Genomic DNA, 23,339 nt, shown 5'->3' on the forward strand with positions numbered 1-23,339 from the left:
AATATATATGGAGAGAGGATGAGCAGTATATAATATATATGGAGAGAGGATGAGCAGTATATAATATATATGGAGAGAGGATGAGCAGTATATAATATATATGGAGAGAGGATGAGCAGTATATAATGTATATGGGAGAGAATGAGCAAGGATGAGCAGTATATAATATATATGGAGAGAGGATGAGCAGTATATAATATATATGGAGAGAGGAGGAGCAGTATATAATATATATGGAGAGAGGATGAGCAGTATATAATATATATGGAGAGAGGATGAGCAGTATATAATATATATGGAGAGAGGATGAGCAGTATATAATATATATGGAGAGAGGATGAGCAGTATAAATATATATGGAGAGAGGATGAGCAGTATATAATATATATGGAGAGAGGATGAGCAGTATATAATATATATGGAGAGAGGATGAGCAGTATATAATATATATGGAGAGAGGATGAGCAGTATATAATATATATGGAGAGAGGATGAGCAGTATATAATATATATGGAGAGAGGATGAGCAGTATATAATATATATGGAGAGAGGATGAGCAGTATATAATATATATGGAGAGAGGATGAGCAGTATATAATATATATGGAGAGAGGATGAGCAGTATATAATATATATGGAGAGAGGATGAGCAGTATATAATATATATGGAGAGAGGATGAGCAGTATATAATATATATGGAGAGAGGATGAGCAGTATATAATATATATGGAGAGAGGATGAGCAGTATATAATATATATGGAGAGAGGATGAGCAGTATATAATATATATGAGAAGAGGATGAGCAGTATATAATATATATGGAGAGAGGAGGAGCAGTATATAATATATATGGAGAGGATGAGCAGTATATAATATATATGGAGAGAGGATGAGCAGTATATAATATATATGGAGAGAGGATGAGCAGTATATAATATATATGGAGAGAGGATGAGCAGTATATAATATATATGGAGAGAGGATGAGCAGTATATAACATATATGGAGAGAGGATCAGCAGTATATAATATATATGGAGAGAGGATGAGCAGTTTATAATATATATGGAGAGAGGATCAGCAGTATATAATATACATGAGAGAGGATGAGCAGTATATAATATATATGGAGAGAGGATGAGCAGTATATAATATATATGGAGAGAGGAGGAGCAGTATATAATATATATGGAGAGGGATGAGCAGTATATAATATATATGGAGAGAGGATGGGCAGTATATAATATATATGGAGAGAGGATGAGCAGTATATAATATATATGGAGAGAGGATGAGCAGTATATAATATATATGAGAGAGGAGGAGCAGTATATAATATATATGGAGAGAGGAAGGAGCAGTATATAATATATATGGAGAGAAGATCAGCAGTATATAATATATATGGAGAGAGGAGGAGCAGTATATAATATATATGAGAGAGGAGGAGCAGTATATAATATATATGGAGAGAGGATGAGCAGTATATAATATATATGAGAGAGGATGAGCCGTATATAATATATATGGAGAGAGAAGGAGCAGTATATAATATATATGGAGAGAGGATCAGCAGTATATAATATATATGGAGAGAGGAGGAGCAGTATATAATATATATGGAGAGAGGAGGAGCAGTATATAATATATATGAGAGAGAGATGAGCAGTATATAATATATATGGAGAAGAGGATGAGCAGTATATAATATATATGGAGAGAGGATGAGCAGTATATAATATATATGGAGAAAGGATGAGCAGTATATAATATATATGGAGAGAGAAGGAGCAGTATATAATATATATGGAGAGAGGATGAGCAGTATATAATATATATGGAGAGAGGAGGAGCAGTATATAATATATATGGAGAGAGAAGGAGCAGTATATAATATATATGGAGAGAGGATGAGCAGTATATAATATATATGAGAGAGGAGGAGCAGTATATAATATATATGGAGAGAGGATGAGCAGTATATAATATATATGAGAGAGGTTGAGCAGTATATAATATATATAGAGAGAGAAGGAGCAGTATATAATATATATGGAGAGAGGATGAGCAGTATATAATATATATGAGAGAGGAGGAGCAGTATATAATATATATGGAGAGAGAAGGAGCAGTATATAATATATATGGAGAGAGATGAGCAGTATATAATATATATGAGAGAGGAGGAGCAGTATATAATATATATGAAGAGAGGAGGAGCAGTATATAATATATATGGAGAGAGGAGGAGCAGTATATAATATATATGGAGAGAGGATGAGCAGTATATAATATATATGGAGAGAGGATGAGCAGTATATAATATATATGGAGAGAGGAGGAGCAGTATATAATATATATGAGAGAGGAGGAGCAGTATATAATATATATGGAGAGAGAAGGAGCAGTATATAATATATATGGAGAGAGGATGAGCAGTATATAATATATATGGAGAGAGGAGGAGCAGTATATAATATATATGAGAGAGGAGGAGCAGTATATAATATATATGGAGAGAGGATGAGCAGTATATAATATATATGGAGAGAGGATGGAGCAGTATATAATATATATGGAGAGAGAAGGAGCAGTATATAATATATATGAGGAAAGGAGGAGCAGTATATAATATATATGGAGAGAGAAGGAGCAGTATATAATATATATGGAGAGAGGATGAGCAGTATATAATATATATGGAGAGAGGAGGAGCAGTATATAATATATATGGAGAGAGAAGGAGCAGTATATAATATATATGGAGAGAGGATGAGCAGTATATAATATATATGAGAGAGGAGGAGCCGTATATAATATATATGAGAGAGAATGAGCAGTATATAATATATATGGAGAGAGATGAGCAGTATATAATATATATGGAGAGAGGAGGAGCAGTATATAATATATATGGAGAGAGGAAGGAGCAGTATATAATATATATGGAGAGAGGATGAGCAGTATATAATATATATGAGAGAGGAGGAGCAGTATATAATATATATGAGAGAGGATGAGCAGTATATAATATATATGAGAGAGGGAGGAGCAGTATATAATAATATGGAGAGAGGATGAGCAGTATATAATATATATGAGAGAGGATGAGCAGTATATAATATATATGGAGAGAGGAGGAGCAGTATATAATATATATGGAGAGAGGAGGAGCAGTATATAATATATATGAGAGAGGAGGAGCAGTATATAATATATATGAGAGAGAATGAGCAGTATATAATATATATGAGAGAGGATGAGCAGTATATAATATATATGGAGAGAGGATGAGCAGTATATAATATATATGAGAGAGGAGGAGCCGTATATAATATATATGGAGAGAGAAGGAGCAGTATATAATATATATGGAGAGAGATGAGCAGTATATAATATATATGGAGAGAGGAGGAGCAGTATATAATATATATGAGAGAGGAGGAGCAGTATATAATATATATGAGAGAGAATGAGCAGTATATAATATATATGAGAGGATGAGCAGTATATAATATATATGGAGAGAGGATGAGCAGTATATAATATATATGGAGAGAGGATGAGCAGTATATAATATATATGGAGAGAGGAGGAGCAGTATATAATATATATGAGAGAGGATGAGCAGTATATAATATATATGGAGAGAGGATGAGCAGTATATAATATATATGAGAAAGGAGGAGCAGTATATAATATATATGGAGAGAGGAGGAGCAGTATATAATATATATGGAGAGGATGAGCAGTATATAATATATATGGAGAGAGGATGATCAGTATATAATATATATGGAGAGAGGATGAGCAGTATATAATATATATGGAGAGAGGATCAGCAGTATATAATATATATGGAGAGAGGATCAGCAGTATATAATATATATGGAGAGAGGATGAGCAGTATATAATATATATGGAGAGAGGATCAGCAGTATATAATATATATGGAGAGAGGAGGAGCAGTATATAATATATATGGAGAGGATGAGCAGTATATAATATATATGGAGAGAGGATGATCAGTATATAATATATATGGAGAGAGGATCAGCAGTATATAATATATATGGAGAGAGGATGAGCAGTAAATAATATATATGGAGAGAGGATGAGCAGTATATAATATATATGGAGATAGGATGAGCAGTATATAATATATATGGAGAGAGGATGAGCAGTATATAATATATATGGAGAGAGGATGAGCAGTATATAATATATATGGAGAGAGGATCAGCAGTATATAATATATATGGAGAGAGGATGAGCAGTAAATAATATATATGGAGAGAGGATGAGCAGTATATAATATATATGGAGAGAGGATGAGCAGTATATAATATATATGGAGAGAGGATGAGCAGTATATAATATATATGGAGAGAGGATGATCAGTATATAATATATATGGAGAGAGGAGGAGCAGTATATAATATATATGGAGAGGATGAGCAGTATATAATATATATGGAGAGAGGATGATCAGTATATAATATATATGGAGAGAGGATCAGCAGTATATAATATATATGGAGAGAGGATGAGCAGTAAATAATATATATGGAGAGAGGATGAGCAGTAAATAATATATATGGAGAGAGGATGAGCAGTATATAATATATATGGAGAGAGGATGAGCAGTATATAATATATATGGAGAGAGTATCAGCAGTATATAATATATATGGAGAGAGGATGAGCAGTATATAATGTATATGGAGAGAGGATGAGCAGTATATAATATATATGGAGAGAGGATGAGCAGTATATAATGTATATGGAGAGAGGATGAGCAGTATATAATATATATGGAGAGAGGATGAGCAGTATATAATATATATGAGAGAGAATGAGCAGTATATAATATATATGGAGAGAGGATGAGCAGTATATAATATATATGGAGAGAGGATGAGCAGTATATAATATATATGGAGAGAGGATGAGCAGTATATAATATATATGGAGAGAGGAGAAGCAGTATATAATATATATGAGAGAGGATGAGCAGTATATAATATATATGGAGAGAGGATGAGCAGTATATAATATATATGAGAAAGGAGGAGCAGTATATAATATATATGGAGAGAGGATGAGCAGTATATAATATATATGGAGAGGATGAGCAGTATATAATATATATGGAGAGAGGATGATCAGTATATAATATATATGGAGAGAGGATCAGCAGTATATAATATATATGGAGAGAGGATCAGCAGTATATAATATATATGGAGAGAGGATGAGCAGTATATAATATATATGGAGAGAGGATCAGCAGTATATAATATATATGAGAGAGGATGAGCAGTATATAATATATATGGAGAGAGGATGATCAGTATATAATATATATGGAGAGAGGAGGAGCAGTATATAATATATATGGAGAGGATGAGCAGTATATAATATATATGGAGAGAGGATGATCAGTATATAACATATATGGAGAGAGGATCAGCAGTATATAATATATATGGAGAGAGGATGAGCAGTAAATAATATATATGGAGAGAGGATGAGCAGTATATAATATATATGGAGAGAGGATGAGCAGTATATAATATATATGGAGAGAGGATGAGCAGTATATAATATATATGGAGAGAGGATGATCAGTATATAATATATATGGAGAGAGGATCAGCAGTATATAATATATATGGAGAGAGGATGAGCAGTAAATAATATATATGGAGAGAGGATGAGCAGTATATAATATATATGGAGAGGATGAGCAGTATATAATATATATGGAGAGAGGATGAGCAGTATATAATATATATGGAGAGAGGATGATCAGTATATAATATATATGGAGAGAGGAGGAGCAGTATATAATATATATGGAGAGGATGATCAGTATATAATATATATGGAGAGAGGATGATCAGTATATAATATATATGGAGAGAGGATCAGCAGTATATAATATATATGGAGAGAGGATGAGCAGTAAATAATATATATGGAGAGAGGATGAGCAGTAAATAATATATATGGAGAGAGGATGAGCAGTATATAATATATATGGAGAGAGGATGAGCAGTATATAATATATATGGAGAGAGGATGAGCAGTATATAATATATATGGAGAGAGGATGAGCAGTATATAATATATATGAGAGAGAGGATGAGCAGTATATAATGTATATGGAGAGAGGATGAGCAGTATATAATATATATGAGAGAGGATGAGCAGTATATAATATATATGGAGAGGATGAGCAGTATATAATATATATGGAGAGAGGATGAGCAGTATATAATATATATGAGAGAGAGGATGAGCAGTATATAATGTATATGGAGAGAGGATGAGCAGTATATAATATATATGAGAGAGGATGAGCAGTATATAATATATATGGAGAGGATGAGCAGTATATAATATATATGGAGAGAGGATGAGCAGTATATAATATATATGGAGAGAGGATGAGCAGTATATAATGTATATGGAGAGAGGATGAGCAGTATATAATATATATGGAGAGAGGATGAGCAGTATATAATATATATGGAGAGAGGATGAGCAGTATATAATGTATATGGAGAGAGGATGAGCAGTATATAATATATATGGAGAGAGGATGAGCAGTATATAATATATATGGAGAGAGAATGAGCAGTATATAATATATATGGAGAGGATGAGCAGTATATAATATATATGGAGAGATGATGAGCAGTATAATATATATGGAGAGAGGATGAGCAGTATATAATATATATGGAGAGAGGATGAGCCAGTATATAATATATATAGAGAGAGGATGAGCAGTATATAATATATATGGAGAGAGGAGGAGCAGTATATAATATATATGGAGAGGATGAGCAGTATATAATATATATGGAGAGAGGATGAGCAGTATATAATATATATGGAGAGAGGATGAGCAGAATATAATATATATGGAGAGAGGAGGAGCAGTATATAATATATATGGAGAGGATGAGCAGTATATAATATATATGGAGAGAGGATGAGCAGTATATAATATATATGGAGAGAGGATGAGCAGTATATAATATGTATGGAGAGAGAATGAGCAGTATATAATATATAAGGAGAGGATGAGCAGTATACAATATATATGGAGAGAGGATGAGCAGTATATAATATATATGGAGAGAGGATGATCAGTATATAATATATATGGAGAGAGGATGAGCAGTATATAATATATATGGAGAGAGGATGAGCAGTATATAATATATATGGAGAGAGGATGAGCAGTATGTAATATATATGGAGAGAGGATGAGCAGTATATAATATATATGAGAGAGGAGGAGCAGTATATAATATATATGGAGAGAGGATGAGCAGTATATAATATATATGGAGAGAGAATGAGCAGTATATAATATATATGGAGAAAGGATGAGCAGTATATAATATATATGGAGAGAGGATGAGCAGTATATAATATATATGGAGAGAGGAGAAGCAGTATATAATATATATGGAGAAAGGATGAGCAGTATATAATATATATGAGAGAGGAGGAGCAGTATATAATATATATGGAGAGAGGATGAGCAGTATATAATATATATGGAGAGAGAATGAGCAGTATATAATATATATGGAGAAAGGATGAGCAGTATATAATATATATGGAGAGAGGATGAGCAGTATATAATATATATGGAGAAAGGATGAGCAGTATATAATATATATGGAGAGGATGAGCAGTATATAATATATATGGAGAGAGGATGAGCAGTATATAATATATATGGAGAGAGGATGAGCACTATATAATATATATGGAGAGAGGATGAGCAGTATATAATATATATGGAGAGAGGATAAGCATTATATAATATATATGGAGAGAGGATGAGCAGTATATAATATATATGGAGAGAGAATGAGCAGTATATAATATATATGGAGAGAGGATGAGCAGTATATAATATATATGAGAGAGAATGAGCAGTATATAATATATATGGAGAGAGGATGATCAGTATATAATATATATGGAGAGAGGAGGAGCAGTATATAATATATATGGAGAGAGGATGAGCAGCATATAATATATATGGAGAGAGGATGAGCAGTATATAATGTATATGGAGAGAGGATGAGCAGTATATAATATATATGAGAGAGGATGAGCAGTATATAATATATATGGAGAGGATGAGCAGTATATAATATATATGGAGAGAGGATGAGCAGTATATAATATATATGGAGAGAGTATCAGCAGTATATAATATATATGGAGAGAGGATGAGCAGTATATAATGTATATGGAGAGAGGATGAGCAGTATATAATATATATGAGAGAGGATGAGCAGTATATAATATATATGGAGAGGATGAGCAGTATATAATATATATGGAGAGAGGATGAGCAGTATATAATATATATGGAGAGAGTATCAGCAGTATATAATATATATGGAGAGAGGATGAGCAGTATATAATGTATATGGAGAGAGGATGAGCAGTATATAATATATATGGAGAGAGGATGAGCAGTATATAATATATATGGAGAGAGGATGAGCAGTATATAATGTATATGGAGAGAGGATGAGCAGTATATAATATATATGGAGAGAGGATGAGCAGTATATAATATATATGAGAGAGAATGAGCAGTATATAATATATATGGAGAGAGGATGAGCAGTATATAATATATATGGAGAGAGGATGAGCAGTATATAATATATATGGAGAGAGGATGAGCAGTATATAATATATATGGAGAGAGGAGAAGCAGTATATAATATATATGAGAGAGGATGAGCAGTATATAATATATATGGAGAGAGGATCAGCAGTATATAATATATATGAGAGAGGATGAGCAGTATATAATATATATGGAGAGAGGATGATCAGTATATAATATATATGGAGAGAGGAGGAGCAGTATATAATATATATGGAGAGGATGAGCAGTATATAATATATATGGAGAGAGGATGATCAGTATATAATATATATGGAGAGAGGATCAGCAGTATATAATATATATGGAGAGAGGATGAGCAGTAAATAATATATATGGAGAGAGGATCAGCAGTATATAATATATATGGAGAGAGGATGAGCAGTATATAATGTATATGGAGAGAGGATGAGCAGTATATAATATATATGGAGAGAGGATGAGCAGTATATAATATATATGGAGAGAGAATGAGCAGTATATAATATATATGGAGAGGATGAGCAGTATATAATATATATGGAGAGATGATGAGCAGTATAATATATATGGAGAGAGGATGAGCAGTATATAATATATATGGAGAGAGGATGAGCAGTATATAATATATATGGAGAGAGAATGAGCAGTATATAATATATAAGGAGAGGATGAGCAGTATATAATATATATGGAGAGAGGATGAGCAGTATATAATATGTATGGAGAGAGAATGAGCAGTATATAATATATAAGGAGAGGATGAGCAGTATACAATATATATGGAGAGAGGATGAGCAGTATATAATATATATGGAGAGAGGATCAGCAGTATATAATATATATGGAGAGAGGATGAGCAGTATATAATGTATATGGAGAGAGGATGAGCAGTATATAATATATATGGAGAAAGGATGAGCAGTATTTAATATATATGGAGAGAGGATGAGCAGTATATAATATATATGGAGAGAGGAGGAGCAGTATATAATATATATGGAGAGAGGATCAGCAGTATATAATATATATGGAGAGAGGATGAGCAGTATATAATGTATATGGAGAGAGGATGAGCAGTATATAATATATATGGAGAAAGGATGAGCAGTATATAATATATATGGAGAGAGGAGGAGCAGTATATAATATATATGGAGAGAGGAGGAGCAGTATATAATATATATGGAGAGAGGATAAGCAGTATATAATATATATGGAGAAAGGATGAGCAGTATATAATATATATGGAGAGAGGATGAGCAGTATATAATATATATGGAGAGAGGATAAGCAGTATATAATATATATGGAGACAGGATGAGCAGTATATAATGTATATGGAGAGAGGATGAGCAGTATATACTATATATGGAGACAGGATGAGCAGTATATAATATATATGGAGAGAGAATGAGCAGTATATAATATATATGGAGAGAGGATGAGCAGTATATAATATATATGGAGAGAGGATGAGCAGTATATAATATATATGGAGAGAGGATAAGCAGTATATAATATTTATGGAGAGAGGATGAGCAGTATATAATATATATGGAGAGAGAATGAGCAGTATATAATATATAAGGAGAGGATGAGCAGTATATAATATATATGGAGAGAGGATGAGCAGTATATAATATATATGGAGAGAGAATGAGCAGTATATAATATATAAGGAGAGGATGAACAGTATATAATATATATGGAGAGAGGATGAGCAGTATATAATATATAAGGAGAGGATGAGCAGTATATAATGTATATGGAGAGAGGATGAGCAGTATATCATATATATGGAGAGAGGATGAGCAGTATATAATATTTATGGAGAGAGGAGGAGCAGTATATAATATATATGGAGATAGGAGGAGCAGTATATAATATATATGGAGAGAGGATGAGCAGTATATAATATATATGGAGAGGATGAGCAGTATATAATATATATGGAGAGAGGATGAGCAGTATATAATATATATGGAGAGAGGATGAGCAGTATATCATATATATGGAGAGAGGATGAGCAGTATATAATATATATGGAGAGAGGATGAACAGTATATAATATATATGGAGAGAGAATGAGCAGTATATAATATATATGGAGAGGATGAGCAGTATATAATATATATGGAGAGAGGATGAGCAGTATAATATATATGGAGAGAGGATGAGCAGTATATAATATATATGGAGAGAGGATGAGCAGTATGTAATATATATGGAGAGAGGATGAGCAGTATATAATATATATGGAGAGGATGAGCAGTATATAATATATATGGAGAGAGGATGAGCAGTATATAATATATATGGAGAGAGGAGGAGCAGTATATAATATATATGGAGAGAGAATGAGCAGTATATAATATATATGGAGAGAGGATGAGCAGTATATAATATATATGGAGAGAGGATGAGCAGTATATAATATATATGGAGAGAGGAGGAGCAGTATATAATATATATGGAGAGAGGATGAGCAGTATATAATATATATGGAGAGAGGATGAGCAGTATATAATATATATGGAGAGAGGATGAGCAGTATATAATATATATGGAGAGAGGAGGAGCAGTATATAATATATATGGAGAGAGGATGAGAGGTATATAATATATATGAGAGAGGATGAGCAGTATATAATATATATGGAGAGAGGATGAGCAGCATATAATATATATGGAGAGAGGATGAGCAGTATATAATATATATGGAGAGAGGAGGAGCAGTATATAATATATATGGAGAGAGGATGAGCAGTATATAATATATATGGAGAGAGGATGAGCAGTATATAATATATATGGAGAGAGGAGGAGCAGTATATAATATATATGGAGAGAGGAGGAGCAGTATATAATATATATGGAAAGAGGATGAGAGGTTTATAATATATATGAGAGAGGATGAGCAGTATATAGTATATATGGAGAGAGAATGAGCAGTATATAATATATATGGAGAGAGGATGAGCAGTATATAATATATATGGAGAGAGGATGAGCAGTATATAATATATATGGAGAGGATGAGCAGTATATAATATATATGGAGAGAGGATGATAAGTATATAATATATATGGAGAGAGGATCAGCAGTATATAATATATATGGAGAGAGGATGAGCAGTAAATAATATATATGGAGAGAGGATGAGCAGTAAATAATATATATGGAGAGAGGATGAGCAGTATATAATATATATGGAGAGAGGATGAGCAGTATATAATATATATGAGAGAGAATGAGCAGTATATAATATATATGGAGAGAGGATGATCAGTATATAATATATATGGAGAGAGGAGGAGCAGTATATAATATATATGGAGAGAGGATGAGCAGTATATAATATATATGGAGAGAGGATGAGCAGTATATAATGTATATGGAGAGAGGATGAGCAGTATATAATATATATGAGAGAGGATGAGCAGTATATAATATATATGGAGAGGATGAGCAGTATATAATATATATGGAGAGAGGATGAGCAGTATATAATATATATGGAGAGAGTATCAGCAGTATATAATATATATGGAGAGAGGATGAGCAGTATATAATGTATATGGAGAGAGGATGAGCAGTATATAATATATATGGAGAGAGGATGAGCAGTATATAATATATATGGAGAGAGGATGAGCAGTATATAATGTATATGGAGAGAGGATGAGCAGTATATAATATATATGGAGAGAGGATGAGCAGTATATAATATATATGAGAGAGAATGAGCAGTATATAATATATATGGAGAGAGGATGAGCAGTATATAATATATATGGAGAGAGGATGAGCAGTATATAATATATATGGAGAGATGATGAGCAGTATATAATATATATGGAGAGAGGAGAAGCAGTATATAATATATATGAGAGAGGATGAGCAGTATATAATATATATGGAGAGAGGATCAGCAGTATATAATATATATGAGAGAGGATGAGCAGTATATAATATATATGGAGAGAGGATGATCAGTATATAATATATATGGAGAGAGGAGGAGCAGTATATAATATATATGGAGAGGATGAGCAGTATATAATATATATGGAGAGAGGATGATCAGTATATAATATATATGGAGAGAGGATCAGCAGTATATAATATATATGGAGAGAGGATGAGCAGTAAATAATATATATGGAGAGAGGATGAGCAGTATATAATATATATGGAGAGAGGATGAGCAGTATATAATATATATGGAGAGAGGATGAGCAGTATATAATATATATGGAGAGAGGATGATCAGTATATAATATATATGGAGAGAGGATCAGCAGTATATAATATATATGGAGAGAGGATGAGCAGTAAATAATATATATGGAGAGAGGATGAGCAGTATATAATATATATGGAGAGAGGATGAGCAGTATATAATATATATGGAGAGAGGATGAGCAGTATATAATATATATGGAGAGAGGATGAGCAGTATATAATATATATGAGAGAGATTGAGCAGTATATAATATATATGGAGAGAGGATGATCAGTATATAATATATATGGAGAGAGGAGGAGCAGTATATAATATATATGGAGAGAGGATGAGCAGTATATAATATATATGGAGAGAGGATGAGCAGTACATAATGTATATGGAGAGAGGATGAGCAGTATATAATATATATGAGAGAGGATGAGCAGTATATAATATATATGGAGAGGATGAGCAGTATATAATATATATGGAGAGAGGATGAGCAGTATATAATATATATGGAGAGAGTATCAGCAGTATATAATATATATGGAGAGAGGATGAGCAGTATATAATGTATATGGAGAGAGGATGAGCAGTATATAATATATATGGAGAGAGGATGAGCAGTATATAATATATATGGAGAGAGGATGAGCAGTATATAATGTATATGGAGAGAGGATGAGCAGTATATAATATATATGGAGAGAGGATGAGCAGTATATAATATATATGAGAGAGAATGAGCAGTATATAATATATATGGAGAGAGGATGAGCAGTATATAATATATATGGAGAGAGGATGAGCAGTATATAATATATATGGAGAGAGGATGAGCAGTATATAATATATATGGAGAGAGGAGAAGCAGTATATAATATATATGAGAGAGGATGAGCAGTATATAATATATATGGAGAGAGGATCAGCAGTATATAATATATATGAGAGAGGATGAGCAGTATATAATATATATGGAGAGAGGATGATCAGTATATAATATATATGGAGAGAGGAGGAGCAGTATATAATATATATGGAGAGGATGAGCAGTATATAATATATATGGAGAGAGGATGATCAGTATATAATATATATGGAGAGAGGATCAGCAGTATATAATATATATGGAGAGAGGATGAGCAGTAAATAATATATATGGAGAGAGGATGAGCAGTATATAATATATATGGAGAGAGGATGAGCAGTATATAATATATATGGAGAGAGGATGAGCAGTATATAATATATATGGAGAGAGGATGATCAGTATATAATATATATGGAGAGAGGATCAGCAGTATATAATATATATGGAGAGAGGATGAGCAGTAAATAATATATATGGAGAGAGGATGAGCAGTATATAATATATATGGAGAGAGGATGAGCAGTATATAATATATATGGAGAGAGGATGAGCAGTATATAATATATATGGAGAGAGGATGATCAGTATATAATATATATGGAGAGAGGAGGAGCAGTATATAATATATATGGAGAGGATGATCAGTATATAATATATATGGAGAGAGGATGATCAGTATATAATATATATGGAGAGAGGATCAGCAGTATATAATATATATGGAGAGAGGATGAGCAGTAAATAATATATATGGAGAGAGGATGAGCAGTAAATAATATATATGGAGAGAGGATGAGCAGTATATAATATATATGGAGAGAGGATGAGCAGTATATAATATATATGGAGAGAGGATGAGCAGTATATAATATATATGGAGAGAGGATGAGCAGTATATAATATATATGAGAGAGAATGAGCAGTATATAATATATATGGAGAGAGGATGATCAGTATATAATATATATGGAGAGAGGAGGAGCAGTATATAATATATATGGAGAGAGGATGAGCAGTATATAATATATATGGAGAGAGGATGAGCAGTATATAATGTATATGGAGAGAGGATGAGCAGTATATAATATATATGAGAGAGGATGAGCAGTATATAATATATATGGAGAGGATGAGCAGTATATAATATATATGGAGAGAGGATGAGCAGTATATAATATATATGGAGAGAGGATGAGCAGTATATAATGTATATGGAGAGAGGATGAGCAGTATATAATATATATGGAGAGAGGATGAGCAGTATATAATATATATGGAGAGAGGATGAGCAGTATATAATGTATATGGAGAGAGGATGAGCAGTATATAATATATATGGAGAGAGGATGAGCAGTATATAATATATATGGAGAGAGAATGAGCAGTATATAATATATATGGAGAGGATGAGCAGTATATAATATATATGGAGAGATGATGAGCAGTATAATATATATGGAGAGAGGATGAGCAGTATATAATATATATGGAGAGAGGATGAGCAGTATATAATATATATAGAGAGAGGATGAGCAGTATATAATATATATGGAGAGAGGAGGAGCAGTATATAATATATATGGAGAGGATGAGCAGTATATAATATATATGGAGAGAGGATGAGCAGTATATAATATATATGGAGAGAGGATGAGCAGTATATAATATGTATGGAGAGAGAATGAGCAGTATATAATATATAAGGAGAGGATGAGCAGTATACAATATATATGGAGAGAGGATGAGCAGTATATAATATATATGGAGAGAGGATGAGCAGTATATAATATTTATGGAGAGAGGAGGAGCAGTATATAATATATGGAGAGAGGATGAGCAGTATATAATATATATGAGAGAGGAGGAGCAGTATATAATATATGGAGAGAGGATGAGCAGTATATAATATATATGGAGAGAGGATCAGCAGTATATAATATATATGGAGAGAGGGGGAGCAGTATATAATATATATGAGAGAGGATGAGCAGTATATAATATATATGGAGAGAGGATGATCAGTATACAATATATATGGAGAGAGGATGAGCAGTATATAATATATATGGAGAGAGGAGGAGCAGTATATAATATATATGGAGAGGATGAGCAGTATATAATATATATGGAGAGAGGATGATCAGTATATAATATATATGGAGAGAGGATGAGCAGTATATAATATATATGGAGAGAGGATGAGCAGTATATAATATATATGGAGAGAGGATGAGCAGTATGTAATATATATGGAGAGAGGATGAGCAGTATATAATATATATGAGAGAGGAGGAGCAGTATATAATATATATGGAGAGAGGATGAGCAGTATATAATATATATGGAGAGAGAATGAGCAGTATATAATATATATGGAGAAAGGATGAGCAGTATATAATATATATGGAGAGAGAATGAGCAGTATATAATATATATGGAGAGAGGATGATCAGTATATAATATATATGGAGAGAGGAGGAGCAGTATATAATATATATGGAGAGAGGATGAGCAGCATATAATATATATGGAGAGAGGATGAGCAGTATATAATGTATATGGAGAGAGGATGAGCAGTATATAATATATATGAGAGAGGATGAGCAGTATATAATATATATGGAGAGGATGAGCAGTATATAATATATATGGAGAGAGGATGAGCAGTATATAATATATATGGAGAGAGTATCAGCAGTATATAATATATATGGAGAGAGGATGAGCAGTATATAATGTATATGGAGAGAGGATGAGCAGTATATAATATATATGGAGAGAGGATGAGCAGTATATAATATATATGGAGAGAGGATGAGCAGTATATAATGTATATGGAGAGAGGATGAGCAGTATATAATATATATGGAGAGAGGATGAGCAGTATATAATATATATGGAGAGAGAATGAGCAGTATATAATATATATGGAGAGGATGAGCAGTATATAATATATATGGAGAGATGATGAGCAGTATAATATATATGGAGAGAGGATGAGCAGTATATAATATATATGGAGAGAGGATGAGCAGTATATAATATATATGGAGAGAGAATGAGCAGTATATAATATATAAGGAGAGGATGAGCAGTATATAATATATATGGAGAGAGGATGAGCAGTATATAATATGTATGGAGAGAGAATGAGCAGTATATAATATATAAGGAGAGGATGAGCAGTATACAATATATATGGAGAGAGGATGAGCAGTATATAATATATATGGAGAGAGGATCAGCAGTATATAATATATATGGAGAGAGGATGAGCAGTATATAATGTATATGGAGAGAGGATGAGCAGTATATAATATATATGGAGAAAGGATGAGCAGTATTTAATATATATGGAGAGAGGATGAGCAGTATATAATATATATGGAGAGAGGAGGAGCAGTATATAATATATATGGAGAGAGGATCAGCAGTATATAATATATATGGAGAGAGGATGAGCAGTATATAATGTATATGGAGAGAGGATGAGCAGTATATAATATATATGGAGAAAGGATGAGCAGTATATAATATATATGGAGAGAGGAGGAGCAGTATATAATATATATGGAGAGAGGAGGAGCAGTATATAATATATATGGAGAGAGGATAAGCAGTATATAATATATATGGAGAAAGGATGAGCAGTATATAATATATATGGAGAGAGGATGAGCAGTATATAATATATATGGAGAGAGGATAAGCAGTATATAATATATATGGAGACAGGATGAGCAGTATATAATGTATATGGAGAGAGGATGAGCAGTATATACTATATATGGAGACAGGATGAGCAGTATATAATATATATGGAGAGAGAATGAGCAGTATATAATATATATGGAGAGAGGATGAGCAGTATATAATATATATGGAGAGAGGATGAGCAGTATATAATATATATGGAGAGAGGATAAGCAGTATATAATATTTATGGAGAGAGGATGAGCAGTATATAATATATATGGAGAGAGAATGAGCAGTATATAATATATAAGGAGAGGATGAGCAGTATATAATATATATGGAGAGAGGATGAGCAGTATATAATATATATGGAGAGAGAATGAGCAGTATATAATATATAAGGAGAGGATGAGCAGTATATAATATATATGGAGAGAGGATGAGCAGTATATAATATATAAGGAGAGGATGAGCAGTATATAATGTATATGGAGAGAGGATGAGCAGTATATCATATATATGGAGAGAGGATGAGCAGTATATAATATTTATGGAGAGAGGAGGAGCAGTATATAATATATATGGAGATAGGAGGAGCAGTATATAATATATATGGAGAGAGGATGAGCAGTATATAATATATATGGAGAGGATGAGCAGTATATAATATATATGGAGAGAGGATGAGCAGTATATAATATATATGGAGAGAGGATGAGCAGTATATCATATATATGGAGAGAGGATGAGCAGTATATAATATATATGGAGAGAGGATGAACAGTATATAATATATATGGAGAGAGAATGAGCAGTATATAATATATATGGAGAGGATGAGCAGTATATAATATATATGGAGAGAGGATGAGCAGTATATAATATATATGGAGAGAGGATGAGCAGTATGTAATATATATGGAGAGAGGATGAGCAGTATATAATATATATGGAGAGGATGAGCAGTATATAATATATATGGAGAGAGGATGAGCAGTATATAATATATATGGAGAGAGGAGGAGCAGTATATAATATATATGGAGAGAGAATGAGCAGTATATAATATATATGGAGAGAGGATGAGCAGTATATAATATATATGGAGAGAGGATGAGCAGTATATAATATATATGGAGAGAGGAGGAGCAGTATATAATATATATGGAGAGAGGATGAGCAGTATATAATATATATGGAGAGAGGATGAGCAGTATATAATATATATGGAGAGAGGATGAGCAGTATATAATATATATGGAGAGAGGATGAGCAGTATATAATATATATGGAGAGAGGATGAGCAGTATATAATATATATGGAGAAAGGAGGAGCAGTATATAATATATATGGAGAGAGGATGAGAGGTATATAATATATATGAGAGAGGATGAGCAGTATATAGTATATATGGAGAGAGAATGAGCAGTATATAATATATATGGAGAGAGGATGAGCAGTATATAATATATATGGAGAGAGGATGAGCAGTATATAATATATATGGAGAGAGGATGAGCAGTATATAATATATATGGAGAGAGGAGGAGCAGTATATAATATATATGGAAAGAGGATGAGAGGTTTATAATATATATGAGAGAGGATGAGCAGTATATAGTATATATGGAGAGAGAATGAGCAGTATATAATATATATGGAGAGAGGATGAGCAGTATATAATATATATGGAGAGAGGATGAGCAGTATATAATATATATGGAGAGAGGATGAGCAGTATATAATATATATGGAGAGAGAATGAGCAGTATATAATATATATGGAGAGAGGATGAGCAGTATATAATATATATGGAGAGAGGATGAGCAGTATATAATATATATGGAGAGAGGAGGAGCAGTATATAATATATATGGAGAGAGGATGAGAGGTATATAATATATATGAGAGAGGATGAGCAGTATATAGTATATATGGAGAGAGAATGAGCAGTATATAATATATATGGAGAGAGAAGGAGCAGTATATAATATATATGGAGAGAGGATGAGCAGTATATAATATATATGAGAGAGGAGGAGCAGTATATAATATATATGAGAGAGGAGGAGCAGTATATAATATATATGGAGAGAGGATGAGCAGTATATAATATATATGGAGAGAGGATGAGCAGTATATAATATATATGGAGAGAGGATGAGCAGTATATAATATATATGGAGAGAGAATGAGCAGTATATAATATATATGGAGAGAGGATGAGCAGTATATAATATATATGGAGAGAGGATGAGCAGTATATTATATATATGGAGAGAGGAGGAGCAGTATATAATATATATGAGAGAGGATGAGCAGTATATAATATACATGGAGAGAGTTTGAGCAGTATATAATATATATGGAGAGAGGATGTGCAGTATATAATATATATGGAGAGAGAATGAGCAGTATATAATATATATGGAGAGAGGATGAGCAGTATATAATATATATGGAGAGAGGATGAGCAGTATATAATATATATGTAGAGAGAATGAGCAGTATATAATATATATGGAGAGAGGATGAGCAGTATATAATATATATGGAGAGAGGATGAGCAGTATATAATATATATGTAGAGAGAATGAGCAGTATATAATATATATGGAGAGAGGATGAGCAGTATATAATATATATGGAGAGAGGATGAGCAGTATATAATATATATGGAGAGAGGATGAGCAGTATATAATATATATGGAGAGAGGATAAGATTGAAGGTGGACGATGGTCTGTAAGGTAATGAGAGATTACTAGTTGTGAGCATAAATGAGGATAAGGAAATTGGAGAGTCCTTACTGTAGGGTTATACGTTGGTGTTGAAGGACCTGCTGTTCTTTCTTTTTTTAACCTCATCTACTATAAAACTGTAATGGAGGGGAAGAAGGATGGAAGTCAGTGAGACCTCCATCCCTGAATACTTATAGAGAAAGCTTATGCGTCTTACTTATTCTACCAGTCATAAAGAAAGCCTGTGAGTCCTGCTTCCCCCTCCCACTCATAGAGAAATCCTGTGAGTCCTGCTTCCCCCTCTCACTCATAGGGAAAGGCTGTGAGTCCTACATCCCCCTCCCACTCATAGAGAAAGCCTGTGAGTCCTGATTCCCCCTCTCACTCATAGAGAAATCCTGTGAGCCCTGCTTCCCCCTCCCACTCATAGGGAAAGGCTGTGAGTCCTACATCCCCCTCCCACTCATAGAGAAAGCCTGTGAGTCCTGATTCCCCCTCTCACTCATAGAGAAATCCTGTGAGTCCTGTTTCCCCCTCCACTCATAGGGAAAGGCTGTGAGTCCTACATCCCCCTCCCACTCATAGAGAAAGCCTGTGAGTCCTGCTTCCCCCTACCGCTGATAGAGAAAGCCTGTGAGTCCTGCTTCCCCCTCCCACTTATAGGGAAAGACTGTGAGTCCTGCTTCCCCCTCCACCCATAGAGAAAGCCTGTGAGTCCTGCTTCCCCCTCTCACTCATAGAGAAAACCTGTGAGTCCTGCTTCCCCCTCCCACTCATAAAGAAAGCCTGTGAGTCCTGCTCCCCCTCCCACTTATAGGGAAAGACTGTGAGTCCTGCTTCCCCCTCCACCCATAGAGAAAGCCTGTGAGTCCTGCTTCCCCCTCTCACTCATAGAGAAAACCTGTGAGTCCTGCTTCCCCCTCTTACTCATAGAGAAAACCTGGGAGTCCTGCTCCCCCTCCCACTCATAGAGAAAGCCTGTGAGTCCTGCTCCCTCTCCCACTCATAGAGAAAGCCCGTGAGTCCTGCTTCTCCCTCCCACTCATAGAGAAAGCCTGTGAGTCCTGCTTCCCCATTCTACTCATAGAGAAAGCCTGTGAGTCCTGATTCCCCCTCTCACTCATAGAGAAAGCCTGTGAGTCCTGATTCCCCCTCTCACTCATAGAGAAAGCCTGTGAGTCCTGCTCCCCCTCCACTCATAGAGAAAGCCTGTGAGTCCTGTATCCCCCTCCCACTCATAGAGAAAGCCTGTGAGTCCTGCTTCCTCTGCCCACTCCATGTGATTGGCACATTTCTCTATGTACAAACCCTGAACCTGGAAACCCTTAGCCCTTGCCTTGCATTACAGTTTGGCGCCATTAATAGACGCAGCCCATGGTCAGAAGTGACGTTGCCTCTGGTAAACAAGGCAGACATTTTTCTTTATAATCCCAGAACGGAAACTTGGAACCGATTTTTAAATGAAACCACTGAATCAAATCCTAGAACTGCGTCTATGTCCCTGCGCTCCGCATCGCATCCTCCATCACTTGCTGCGCTCAGATACAGACAGATCTCCTGACAATATTCATTGTTTGTATGCCATGACTAAGGGCACGAGGTGCCCGAAACGCGTCGGCGTTTTTCTACCTTCCACATGATGTTTTAACTTTGATGGAATAAAGATATCGTTTTATGGAAGTGCTGCGATTCAATTCCTTATTGTTTCCAGATCTCCTGTAAGTAGATTGTAGTGAGAGGATGGGGCAGGGGATTGGTAGGGATGTGTGTATTATTCCTCATACACCCATCAGAGGCGCAGTACGATGCCCCACGTGTGTCATATAGAGGAAACAGCATTGATTGTCCGGAGGATTCACAGCCAAACTACTGGATACTGGGGCACATTTACTTACCCCGGTCCTGTCGCGATCCAGCAGCGCGTTGTCCGACGAGGATTGGGGTTCTGCTGGGATTCACTAAGGTCATGCGCCCGATATCCTGCAGGTGTCGCTGCTGCGCCGCGGTCCCTGGAGTTCCCCTTCTTCTTCCCTGTGCATGTAAGTGCTGATCTTGCGATAAATATTCTTTTTTAAATTCCGCGGTTTTTCGGAATCCGTCAGGTTGTCCGACGGCCACGCTCCCTGATTTATGTCGCGCGAAAGCCGGTGCCGATGTGACACAATCCGATTGCGTGCGCCAAAAACCCGGGGCAATTTGGCGCAAAACTGAAATATTCGGGTAAACCCGACGGAATCGCGGCTACAGGACCTTTAGTAAATGAGCCCCAATGTGTCAAAAACTGCTGCAGAACCTCTTCCTGTGTGAACCCTGCCTTAAACACAGACACAACCACTAATGTCCTTCCCTTTCTGTGTCTATTGCCAGGTTGTCTCTTTGATCTGAGGCTTTGCTCTAAGGATGAGGTCTGCGTACAAGGTAAGTGACTCTAATACACAGATCCATATGGAATGGGCTAAAGTACAACCCCAGCTAACAACGAAATCCACTCTATTCAATATTATCAGTCACCATATGTCTTACTCTAGTGACAACTATTATTCTGAGCCCCGAACTCACATTAGATGTCACTTTAGCAATACCCAGTAGCAGTGCACCCAGTACAGGGAGATATCACTGTCTGTAAGTACAGGCCCAAAGCCTGAGGCTCCATTACTGATAGATCCGGCTTTGTATCGTTTTTAAACCACCATCAACCAACCAACCACATCGCTGCTTACACTTTTCCAGAGCCTGTTATAAAATGAAAGCTTCACTGTGATTGGTTGTTATGGGCAGCACAGACTTTTTTCCTTTAGGGTATGTTCACAGAGCCAAAGATCTGCTTCACGATTTTACTGTGGGATTTAATATCGATTTTTTTAAATCAGATTTTCAGCCCCCGGTTCTGTGCAGATTCTGCTGGAATATAAGTGATATCCCTTTTTCACCCCAATAAACCAAAAATATCAATCACAGAATCCCATTGCGATGGATGAGGGGTCCATGACACCTTCAGAAATCCTCTTCAAAGTCTCCATGATCCTACACTGCCACTGACAGACCCTTCCAGCAGTGCAGACTCAGGCATTGGGCCTGGAGCTTCAGCCTGGGAAT

The 23,339-nt window shown here is 34.3% G+C and overlaps 1 protein-coding gene across 2 annotated transcripts in view; it reads left to right on the plus strand.

Moving 5' to 3' along the window:
- Positions 1-23,339, plus strand: part of PTPRN (protein tyrosine phosphatase receptor type N) — a 155,230-nt gene that overhangs the window by 31,556 nt on the left and 100,335 nt on the right. For both annotated transcript variants that reach the window (XM_072122376.1, XM_072122377.1), the window contains exon 2: positions 22,611-22,661. In XM_072122376.1, coding sequence (XP_071978477.1) covers positions 22,611-22,661 — 51 coding nt within the window. The remainder of the gene's footprint in view (positions 1-22,610; positions 22,662-23,339) is intronic.

The sequence above is a fragment of the Engystomops pustulosus genome, chromosome 8, assembly GCF_040894005.1.
Source record: "Engystomops pustulosus chromosome 8, aEngPut4.maternal, whole genome shotgun sequence".
Lineage (NCBI taxonomy): Eukaryota > Metazoa > Chordata > Amphibia > Anura > Leptodactylidae > Engystomops > Engystomops pustulosus.